This window comes from Chrysochloris asiatica, unplaced genomic scaffold, assembly GCF_000296735.1.
Source record: "Chrysochloris asiatica unplaced genomic scaffold, ChrAsi1.0 scaffold00107, whole genome shotgun sequence".
NCBI classification, from domain to species: Eukaryota; Metazoa; Chordata; class Mammalia; order Afrosoricida; family Chrysochloridae; genus Chrysochloris; species Chrysochloris asiatica.
The window spans coordinates 3,514,044-3,526,251 of NW_006408625.1; the positions used below are offsets into that span (position 1 = coordinate 3,514,044).

General features: G+C 42.4%; 2 protein-coding genes across 2 annotated transcripts in view; one reads left to right on the forward strand and one right to left on the reverse strand.

The window, feature by feature from the left end:
* FANCC (Fanconi anemia, complementation group C) overlaps positions 1–12,208 on the reverse strand; it is a 200,859-nt gene that overhangs the window by 9,407 nt on the left and 179,244 nt on the right. The window contains exons 11-12 of the mRNA XM_006867669.1: positions 10,987–11,068; positions 3,972–4,146 (exon numbers count right to left, since the gene is read on the reverse strand). Coding sequence (XP_006867731.1) covers positions 3,972–4,146; positions 10,987–11,068 — 257 coding nt within the window. The remainder of the gene's footprint in view (positions 1–3,971; positions 4,147–10,986; positions 11,069–12,208) is intronic.
* LOC102831633 (RNA polymerase II subunit A C-terminal domain phosphatase SSU72-like) lies at positions 1,373–1,963 on the forward strand. Its single transcript, XM_006867636.1, has one exon. It carries the CDS (start codon positions 1,376–1,378, stop codon positions 1,961–1,963), a length of 588 nt encoding a protein of 195 aa, XP_006867698.1. The 5' UTR covers positions 1,373–1,375.

A 12,208-nucleotide genomic window follows, 5' to 3' on the forward strand; every position in this document is an offset into this window, starting at 1 on the left:
TCAAAATATTAAAGCTCACAAAACCCAGGAGGGAGCAAGAGGTATGGGGTACTAGCTAAACAAGGATATGAGGCTCCGCACACACCAGTGCCTCATACAGGACACCAGCAAGGAAGTGATTCTGGAGTCACTAGTAAGAACATTAATAATGAGGAGACCTCTGATATTGTTTTTGTTATGTGCTATGGAGTGGGTTTCAACTCATAGCGACCCTTTATAGGGTTTCCAACACTTTTAAATCTTTTGTAGGAGCAGAAAGCCTCATCTTTGTTTCACGGAGCTAGAATGACTCATAAATAAAGGAATACATTGGTATTAAATGACTCTTAATCCATTTTTACCCAAGATGTCTAAACTTTTTCAGAATAAGTGACAAAGCATAGATTTTAAAAAAAAAGGGTTAGACATCAGAAAAATGTGCCAATGCAGAACCTTCTAGAAATTATACCTTGACAACTTATTTTTCCAATTTCAAGTGAATCTTTGTCAAGATCTTATTATCAATATGACATTTATCTTATCTGTCAATTTAGCTTATGCAGGATCAAATATGAATTACATGTAAAAGGGTTTTAGAAACTATGAGCGGTTCACACACTTAAATTATTAAAAATAAGATGATAAAAATCATAAACTAGGATTTTCCATAGTTTAAGTGGTATTTTTTAGGGAAAGGCTTCTTTTAATTAGATGTTGTTGTTGTTAGGTGCCATCGAGTCGGTACCGACCCATAATGACCTTATGCACAGCAGAACGAAACACTGCTCGATTCTGGGCCAACCTCACTACTGTTGCCACGCTTGACTCCATCAATACTGCCGCTTGGCCAATCCATCTCGTTGGGGGTCTTCCTCTTTTTCTCTGACCCTCCACCTTACCAAATATGATATTCTTCTCCAGCGACTGGTCCCTCCAGACAATATGTCTGAAGTATGAGAGATGAAGTTTGGCCATCCTGGCCTCCAAGGAACACTCTGGCTACACTTCTTCCAAAATGGATCTATGGTTCTTTTGGCAGCCCATGGCACTTTCAATACTCTCCTCCAACACCATAACTCAAAAGCATCAATTCTTCTATGGTCTTCCTGATTCACTGTCCAGCTTTCACATGTATATGAGGTTATTGAAAATACCATGGCTTGGGTCAGGCGCACTTTAGTCCTCAAGTTGACATTTTTGCTCTTCAACACTTTAAAAAGGTCTTGTGCAGCAGATTTGCCTAATGCAATACGTCGTTTGATTTCTTGATTGCTGCTTCCGTGAGTGTTGATAGTTGATGCAAGAATGAAATCCTTGGTCGCTTGGAAGTGCTGCCACCGGGTGGGAGTCATGGAAAGGGGGAGTCGCGGACGCCACGAACGGTGCCGCTACTGCCATGCCGTCGTCACCACTGCGGGTGGCAGTGGTGTGCTCGAGTAACCAGAACCGGAGCATGGAGACACACAACATCCTCAGCAAACGAGGATTCAGTGTGCGATCCTTCGGGACAGGGACCCACGTGAAGCTCTCAGGACCAGCCCCAGACAAGCCGAATGTCTACGATTTCAAAACCACATACGATCAGATGTACAATGTTCTTCTTAGGAAAGACAAAGAACTATACACACAGAATGGCATCTTACATATGTTGGACAGAAATAAGAGACTCAAGCCCCAGCCAGAAAGGTTCCAGAACTGCAAAGACCTATTTGATTTGATCCTCACCTGTGAGGAGCGAGTCTATGACCAAGTGGTGGAAGATCTGAATTCCCAGGAGGAGCAGGAGACCTGCCAGCCAGTGCATGTTATCAACGTGGACATCCAGGACAACCACGTGGAGGCCACCCTGGGGGCCTTCCTCATCTGTGAGCTGTGTCAGTATATCCAGCACACAAAGGACATGGAGAACGAGATTGACGAGTTGCTGCAGAAGTCTGGGGAGAAGAGTGGCCAGGCCTTCCTGCACACTGTCTACTTCTACTGACAGTGCTGTGGACCCTGTCTCAGACCCCCTTGGACCCCCGCCGCCTGGGAGCGTCTGCACACTGCTTCCACTGATGTGGCTCTGTGGAGCCCGCCACCTCGGTGCTTCCTTTGTGAATACTGTTTCTTCTCAATTTTGTTTTTACTTCTAGATATTGTGCCAGTGGGTGGTAGTCTTCCCAAATCAATAGTACATATGAAATGAGAAGGTATACATCAATGCCATAGAAAAAACAATCAAGTTTTTTCTATTCCACTTGTACCTGAGTGGGATATTGATTACACAGATTTTTTTTTCCCTTGAACCAAAAAAAAAAAAAAAAAAGAAAGCGGTTTATAGGACCTTTTCCCAACATGTATGTGTCTTTAGTTGTGCAGTTGTGTGAGCCTTTCTTTATCTCCCTCTCACTGGCTGACCTGTACAAATACCCGAATAAAGCAATGGACTGTGTATTCTCACACACACACACAAATGAATGAAATTCTTGACAACTTCAATCTTTTCTCCGTTGAGAAGAATGCTGTTTATTGGTTCAGTGGTGAGGATTTTTGTTGTCTTGACATTGAGATGTAATCGATACTGAAGGCTGTGCTCTTTGATCTTCATCAGTAAATGTTTTAAGTCCTCTTCACTTTCTGCAAGCAAGGTTGTATCATCTGCATATCACAGGTTGTTAATGAGTCTTCCTCTAATCCTGATGCCATGTTTTTCTTCATAGAACCCAGCTTCTCGGACTACTTGCTCAGCATGCTGGTTGAATAAGTATGATGAAAGAATACAACCTTGTCACACACCTTTCTTAATTTTAAAACATTCAGTGTTCCCAAGTTCTATTCGAACAACTGCCTCTTGGTCCAGGTACAAGATTCCTCATGACCACAATTAAGTGTTACGGAATACAAATACTTTGCAATGTTGCTCATAGCTTGTCATGATCCACACCATCGAAAGCCTTTGCGTAGTCAATAAAGCACAGGTAAACATCTTTCTGATATTCTCTGCTTTCAGCCAAGATCCATCTGATAGCAATATTAAAATACATATGTGGATTATGATAATTTCTTTATAATGTTTTATTTCTGATTCCAAATAAATTACCATCAAATTTCAACTTTTTAAAACATAAAACTCATTTCCTTTTCCTTGCCATGCAAGCTTTCAAACAAAATATATAGACTATTTATACTAGTATCTGATGTTTTCAAACACAAGCTATAAAACAAATATGAGCATTGCTCCATACATAATGAAACTTGTTTCCTGTAATTATTAAAATCAGCAAAAAGCACTGGCAGTTGAAGTTTCAAAGCTGGCAAATAAATGTTTGCAAGGGAGGTGCCAATGCCTTTAATCACAACGGTACTTCCTGTAATTATTATACGCCACACGATATAACAGTGGCCTCTGCCACCATTACCAAGCCCTGTACTTAACTGCTCTGCTATTCAGGAAATGTCCAAGTCCCTCTTCAGAAGCACAGTGGTTCATGTCATGTGATTCCTTCAGTAAGCATCCTAAACCAAGCTGATAATCCTAAATCATCCTAAACCAAGCAGGAGGCTCTGCCACCTGCTCCCAGAAAGCAGTCAGTGAAGCCTGGCGCAGTCATGCCAGGCTGCTGGTCAGAAAGAGGACACGGACTGAGGGCCAGAACCGCTGCAGGTTGCCACTCCTCTGAGAGTCCAGTCTGACCCCACAGGGACAGTCCCTAAGGGCAGTAGCCTGGGTTGGGCACATCCTGTCAGTGAAGCCCACAGGACACATGGCAGACCGTCTCAGTGCTTCCCAGTGTGTCTCCACTCAGCTCTCGGAAGGCCAGGAAGGCCCTCTGAGCAGAACCAGCCTGCAGCTACTCCCTGGTCATCCCATCTACTGCAGACTGTGTACTGAGCTGTGGTAACTTGGTGAGACTGTGTACTGAGCTGTGCTAACTTGGTGACGGCCAAACCCACTCCGGAGCCCCTTCCTGAGAGTGAGGCAGAAGCCCTCGCTGGGCCCTACCACTCACCATGATCTGTGCTCTCTGCTGATGCCCATCATGGGGGCTGAAGGAGAATGCCAGGAGCCACAGCAGGGCCTCTGGGGGGTCAGCTTCTGACATCAGTAACTGCTCAACCGCGATATCAGCCCACTCACCAAAGTGCATGAACAAAAACCAGCTCTCAAAGGCACCTCCGCAGGACCTGGAACAGAACCACAATTCATGACAGCGGTAACTTCATTTCTTTCTTTCCTGGTTCTTAACATGACTCAAGTGTCTGCAAAAGGTTGGCTTAAATTGTACTTACCCAATGAAGCACAAATTGAAAAGAAAGCAAGTTCGACTCAGACAAGTAACTCACGAAGCTCTCTAACCCATGCTGGGACATTCAAAGGGATGCCTCTCAAAGACCCCCAGGTATCCGGGGACTACAGGCATTGAAATCTGTACATCCAGGGACCCCAAAGAGCACAGGGACTTAGAGAAAGGAAGGTTGTGATCTGTGACCAACAGCATGGTGCAAAGTAAGAACCGCAGCCAGTTCCGCTCCATCTGCCTGACTCTTCAGCAATGAAGCTGGAGAGTTAGGCTTAGGTACAAACATGTTACTTTCTTTCTGACAAGACCGGGGCTACAAACTGGTTCAACACGCTGCTGAGAATTTGCCTTTACACCCCAGATATACTGAATCAGAATTTTAACAAGATCCTGGTGATTCTTAGAGGGCCTCAAGTGGATCTTGTTAAAAACGTAGATTCTGATTCAGTGCACCTGGTATGGAAATGCAACTTCTCAGTAGAGGGCTGAAGGTGAATGTAGCTGTTCAAAGGTTCTGATGGATAGTTTTGACAATTAGGAATTTTTAATGGGTTGTACACTGCACTCTTTTTTGTCATCACCTATACAAGGAGCTCTGGTAGCGTAGTGGTTACGAATCGGGCTGCGAACCTTAAGTTCAGCAGTTCGAAACTACCAGCCGCTCCGCGGGAGAAAGATGAGGCTTTCTACTCCCGTAAGGATTTACACCCTCGGAAACCCTGTACAGGGTCGCTCTGGGTCGGACCCGACTCGACGGCACTTAACAACAACAACAATACATCGAAGCTTGAGAAGTAGCTGCAGTCACAGCTGGCAGGACAGAATCTGATCATGGTGAGGACTAGTTAATCTCATACAGTGACACCTTCAGTCATTTAACATCTACCCCAGACACAAAGGAGGAGGAGGGACTCTGAGACAGCACTAAGTAGGTGCTTTCCTTCTGAACTAGAGGGTGTGGCTGGCAGAGGAGTATTTCAGGCCCCAAGAGGGAGCTCTGTCTTTGCTTAGATCTGGTTCCATCTTCATCTGCTTGGGCCAGGGAATTTCCTAGTCCTGGTGTGGTGCAGTAGTATAAGCACTGCACTACTTAACCACAAGGTCAAAAGCACTGGCATAGTCATAAAGCACAAGTAAACATCTTTCTGGTATTCTCTGCTTTCAGCCAAGATCCATCTAACTTCAGCAATGATATTCCTAGCTCCACGTCCTCTTCTGAATCCAACTTGACTTTCTGGCAGCTCCCTGTCAATATACTGTGGCAAATGCTTTGGAATTATCTTCAGCAAAATTTTACTTACATGTGATATTAATGATGTTGTTAAATGATTTTCACATTCCATTGGGTCACCTCTCTTTGGAATGGGCACAAAAATGGATCTCTTTAAATTAGCTGTCTTCGAAATTCCTTGGCATAGATGAATGAGTGTCTCCAATGCTACATCACTGTTGAAATATTTCAATTTGTATTCCCCATTAACTCCTGGAGCCTTGTTTTTTGTCAATGCCTTCAGTGCAGTTTGGACTTCTTCCTTCAGTACCATCGATTCTTGATCATATGCTACCTCTTGAAATAGTTGAACATCAACCATTTCTGTGTATTCCTTTCATCTTTGTTTAGTGCTTTCTGCATCATTCAATATTTTGACCATTGAATCCATTAACATTGCAAGTCAAGGCTTGATTTTTTCTTCGGTTCTCTTAGCTTGAGAAATACTGAGCATGTTCTTCCCTTTTGGTTTTCTAACTCCAGGTCTTTGCACATTTCATTATAATACTTGACTATGGCTTCTTGAATTACCCCTTGAAATTTTCTGTTCAGCTCTTTTACTTCCTTGTTTTTTTCCATTTACTTTAGCTTCCCTGTGGGCTTATGTATCAGACTGCAAAGTCATTTGACCTGCAAGGTCGGTGGTTCAAGCTCATTAGCTGCCTCTTGAAAACCCTATAAAGGGTCGCTATGGGTCAGAATGAACTCGACGGCCCTTAACAACAGCATACTCAAGAGCAAGTTTCAGAGTCTCTTCTAACATCCATATGATTGTCTTATTCATACTGGTAAATACCAGTCAATTTCAGCTCACTGATGACTAGGATATTGATCTTTGTGTGTTACATTTCATTTTTGACAACTTCCAATTTTCCAAGATTCATACTTTGTTCATTTCATGTTCTATTAATGGATGTTTGTAGTTGTTGCTCCTCATTTTGAGTTGTGCCCCATCAGTAAATGAAGGTCCCCATAGCTTTGTTCCATTCACGACATTATGGTCAACTTTATTTTGAGGAAGCAGCTCTTCCCATCATATTTTGAGTCCTTTTCAACCTGAGGGGCTCATCTTCCAGCACTATATCTGACAGTGTTCCACTGCTATTCAAAATGTTTTTAGTGGCTAAACATTCAGAAGTAGTTCTCATCTCCTTTTTCCTAGTCTGCCTTAGTCTGGAAGCTCCATTGAAACCTGTCCACCATGGGTGATCCTGCTGATATTTAAAATACTGGTGGCATAGCTTCCAGTATCACAGTGACACATAAGCCACCACAGTATGACAAGCTGACAGATGAGTGATGGACAAAGAACTTAGCATAGCCTCAATAGGTATGCTTTTAGGAACATAACAAATACATGTGGGTACTGAACTTCCAGACTAATGCAGACTAGGAAGGAAGGCCTAGCAATGAACTTCTGAAAACCCAATGGATCCAGTGATCAAATCTCATTGTGCTTGATGTTGCCATGAGCTAAGGGCAGACTTGACAGCAGCCAATAACTACAACTACTGTTATTTCTGGAGTCTTGGTGTGGTGCTGTAGGATAAGCATTCAACCTAAAGGTCGGTTTGAACTGCAAGGTTGGTGGTTCAAACTCACCGAACTCTCCTTGGAAACCCTATGTGTTTTGTTCTTTTGTGCATATGGTCACTATGTGTCAGAACTGACTCTATAGCACTCAACAATTTTCAGTGGTTAGGTGCTGTTGTTATGTGCTGTCGAGTTGTTTCTTACTCACACAGACCATATGCACAACAGACCAAAACACTGCCCAGTCTTGCACCAGCCTTATAATTGTTGTTCTGTTTGAGCCCATTGCTGCTGCCACTGTGTCCATCCATCTTGTTGGGGTCTTCCTCTTTTTTGCTGACCCTCCACTTTAGCATGCATGACATACTGTTGAAAGTTAAATTTATGTTAGAGTAAATTTTCTGATTTTGGATAAATACTAGAATAAGTAAAAAAGTATTACTACAAAAAATCATAGAACCCTTTATTAAACAAAAATATCAAAATGTTGTGAAGCCATTGTTTCTTTTTTGTATTTTCTCAAGTTTTTATTTTTATTTTTTTATTTTCTTAAATGTTTTATTGTGAATTATGTGATAGTTTACATGGGAGAACATTAGTTTTACATTCATTCTATCGTATATCATCTCATTGCCATGGTTACAATCCCCTCCATGCAATCCTTCCCCAGTACCCCCCAGTCTTCAGCACACAGTCGCTCTCCCTCTCTGGATCTAAAGTCTCCAGCTGCTCCATCGCTCCACGTCATCATCTCTGGCTCCATTTCAGGCATCACTGCTTCTCTGGGTAGGGTCCCGCTCTCTGCTCTTCTCCCTTGATGGTCCTAGGGACCTCCGCTCCTAGACTGAAAAGTTAATCACTCCCCTCCTTGCTATAAAATGTCTACCTTTACATTTCCAACCCTCACAATCAGTCCTGATAACAATTATTCACTCTTGTATCACAAGAGACCCGTCTGCATTTCATTGTATCAGCTCCGCCTAGTCAGATTGAATACTACTCACTGGAGATTCTACCTTCCTCCAGGCCCTCTGGATCTAGGTTCCCTCTTGAAAGCTTGTAAGCCAGTCACTTCTTGCCTTTGTAGCCCCCTACCCCCCATTTTGGGTAGCCAATGCCCAAGTTGCCCATCCCTGTCTACTCTGTGAGTGGAGGGTGTGGGAATGATTCTTGCTGTAAGGACTTGTTCCCTCTTTTGAGCTACTGCTTCCATAGGTGTAGGTCAAGTTCATCAAATTGTATGAGAATACTTTTTTTTTTCCCCTCTTCTTTTTACTTCTGGTTGAACTCTGATGAAGCCATTGTTTCTTCACATTATGTTTTATCTAGGGCTACATGCTTCTGAAGGCAGTGTCTTCATTTCTCTAACCCCTTCTTGAACAATTCTGCACTTGTCAATTTATAACACATCAACACTGCAGTTCTGGCATCCTTGTGGGGCTCAAAGTGCTACCTTTAAATGTTGAGGGCAAGTTCAAGGCTATAGGGTGGATGGGGTAAGGTTTCCCAAAGAAATTCTTTTAGGATAGCCTTTGCTGAACTCGAAGAATGAGTAGATGCATTGCCAAGATTGAGGAAAAAAGAATTTTTTGGCACAACTTTTCTGGTCTTTTCCTCACCAATGCAGTTTTTGAAGTTTTTCTAAAATTTCTTCACAATAAGCCCTCATGTTGCTCCCATGCCCTTCAAGAAAATCTATCAAGACTAATACTTTGGGGTCTCCCAAATAAACCAGTCATCTTAACCTTCTGAGCTGATCTCTCTGCTTGAGACTGAACTGGCCCAGCAAATCCTCTCACAAACACTTTTGATTGGACCTTCTTTTCTGAAAGCACCCTATCAAGATGGGAACAAGTGTATTTCTGAGAAATCTGCGTGCAGCTACACGCTGATGACAGAGGCATGTTTAAATGTGTTTTGTTTGGAATAAACCTGTGTATGTATAAACTGGATCCCTACTAGCAATCCTTTTTTTAACTGACCCTCACATTATTAAAAAGATGAGGAGAAATAAGCACTTAACATTTCATCCTAATAGGTAGGAAACGCCACACGTCTACACCAAAAAGAACTGGTCTATACTCAACCATTTCAAGTGGTAGTACATGATCAAGACCTGATGGTATTGAAGGAAGAAGTCCAAACTGCACTGAAGGCATTAGCAAAAAACAAGGCCCCGGGAACTGCTGAGTAACAACTGAATTGTTTCAACAAACAGATGCAGTACTGAAAGTGCTAACTAGTCGATGGCCAGCTGACTGGAAGAGGTTCAGCCCATTCCAAAGAGAGGCGGCCCAAAAGAATACAGAACTGATCAAATAATTATCATTAATATCACATGCAAGTAAAATTTTGGTGAAGATAATTCAAGAACGGTAGCAGCAGCACATTGACAGGGAGCTGCTAGAAATTCAAGCTGGATTCAGAAGAAGATATGGAACTAGGAATATCATTGCTCACATCAGATGGATCTTGGCTAAAATCAGAGAATTCCAGAAAGATGTTTATTTGTGTTTTATTGACTATGCAAAGGCATTCAATTGTGTGGATCATAACAAACTATGGATGATATTGTGAAGAATGGGAATTTCGAAACACTTGTGATCATGAGGAACCTGTACATAGACTTAGAGGCAGTTGTTGGAACAGATAAGGGGATATTGCTTGGCTTAAAATCAGGAAACATGGGTGTCGGGTTGTGTCCTTTCACTATACTTACTCAATCTGCATGCCAAGCAAATAATCCGAGAAGCTGAACTAGATGAAGAACGTGGCATCAGGATTGGAGGAAGGCTCATTAACAACCTAAAATATGCAGATGACACAACCTTCCTTGCTGAAATTGAGGACTTGAGGTACTGACTGATGAAGATCAAAGTCTACAGTTCTCAATATGGATTATAAATCAATGTAAAGAAGACTAAAATCCTTACAATGGAACCAATAAACATGCTCAACAGAAAAATCTGAAGTTGTGCAGGATTTCATTTTACTTGGATCCACAATCAGTGCTCATGGAAGCAGCAGTGATAATATCAAATGATGTATTTGTTGCATTGAGAAAAACTGCTACAAAAGACCTCTTTAAAGTTTGAAGACTAAGGTGTGTCTGATTCAAGCCTTGGTATTTTCATTCATCTCATATATATGCATGTGAAAGCTGGACAATGAATAAGGAAGACCAGAAAGGGATTGATACATTTGAATTATGGAGTTGGCAAAGAATATTGAAAATATCATGGACTGCCAGAAGAAAAAACAAATCTGTTTTGGAAGAAGTACAGCAAAAATGCTCCTTAGAAGTGAGGATGGCAAGATTTAGTCTCTTAAACACGTTGTCAGGAGGGATCAGTTCCTGGAGAAGGACACCAAGCCTAGTAGAGGGTCAGTGAAAAAGACGAAGACCCTCAATGAGATGGCGTGCCACAGTTGCTACAACAATGGGCTCACACATAGTAACTGTGAGGATGGCACAGGACAGGATAGTGTTTTGTTCTGTTGTACAAAGGGTCACTATGAGTCATAACTGAATCTATGGCACCTAACGACAACAACAGTTTAGAATCCCCTTTCCTAGAGATATGGAAACCATACAAAGAAAGATCCCCCTTTTCCCTTTGCACGTTGTAAAGGCCCAATGGTGAGTACCACTTTTTTCAAGGATTTGCTCTTTTAATTATTACGCATGTTTTTCAGAATCTAAAACCAAACATTACTTAGAACAGTTACTATACTGGGCATATACCTATGCATGCCTATGACTTCTGAACAGCTCAGAAAGCACTTCTCCTCAGTAAGGGTGTTTACCTAATGGTAAGGGTCGCAGAGCCAACAATGCCTGACCTGTCAGCCCTGCTCAAAATGAAGAAAAAGATCAAGAGAAACCAAAAGTGAAGACTCAGGAGTGGTCAGTGTGCTTACCCATCAGTCTGGCCTTCAGCTATTGCTCTGAGCAGTTCAGAAATGTGCTTCAATGTCTGGCACCAAAGTCTCTGTGGGACATCTGTGGATAAAGGAAGAAGTCAGAGAGGAGCCTATTAGGATCATCTGCAGCTAAGACTGAGCTCTGGGAAATTCCATTTCCTTTGTCTAGTTCACAGAACCCACACTACCACCTGCATGCTTTTTTCCCAGTCAAGGACTCTCCTGGAGTCCCTGGGTGGTGCAGTCACGTGCTTAGCTGAAAAGTTGGTGGTTCAAGTGCACCCAGAGGTGCCTTTGAAGAAAGGTCTGGTGATCTATTTCCAAAAAAACAGCCACTGGAAGTGCTGTGGAGCATCGTTCTGCTCTGACACACAGGGGGTTACCATGCATCAGAGATGACTTGATGACAACTGGTTTGGTTTTGGGGGTATCTCTCACTTATACTTGGAGAAGAAAGATTCACTGGTATTACACAGAGCTAAATGAATCGGGCTGCTAACCTCAGGGTCAGTAGTTCAAAACTACCAGCTGTTCCACGGGAGAAAGATGAGGCTTTCTGCTCCTGTAAAGATTTACAGCCTCAGAAACCCTGTGCAGGGTCACTAAGAGTCGGAACTGACTCCATGGCACATAACAACAACAACAAACATCAAAGAATTCCTAATTCAGGTACAATAAGGCTTCTCTAAGCAGCCCATCCTAGGATTTAGAAATGCTATGTTGTGTTTGCAGGGTTTTCCTCTCCTACCTACCTACTTGCTTGCTGAAAGTGAAGAGGACTTAAAACATTTACTGATGAAGATCAAAGACCATAGCCTTCGGTATGGATTACATCTCAATGTCAAGAAAACAAAACTCCTCACCACTGGACCAATAAACAACATTCTTAGCAATGGAGAAAAGACTGAAGTTGTCAAGGACTTCATGCTTCTTGGATCAATTATCAAAACTCACGGAAGCAGCAGTCAGGAAATCAAACGACGTATTGCATTAGGTAAATCTGCTGCACAAGACCTTTTTAAAGTGTTGAAGAGCAAAGATGTCAGCTTGAGGACTAAGGTGTGCCTGATCCAGGCCAAGGTATTTTCAATAACCTTTTATGCATGTGAAAGCTGAACAGTGAATAAGGAAGACCATAAAAGAATTTATGCTTTTGAGTTATGGTGTTGGAGGAGAATATTGAAAGTGCCATGGGCTGCCAAAAGAACCAACAGATCTG

Coding starts and splice junctions, on each gene's coding strand:
- LOC102831633 (XM_006867636.1), top strand. CDS start 1,376: ATGCCGTCGTCACCACTGCGGGTGGCAGTGGTGTGCTCGAGTAACCAG.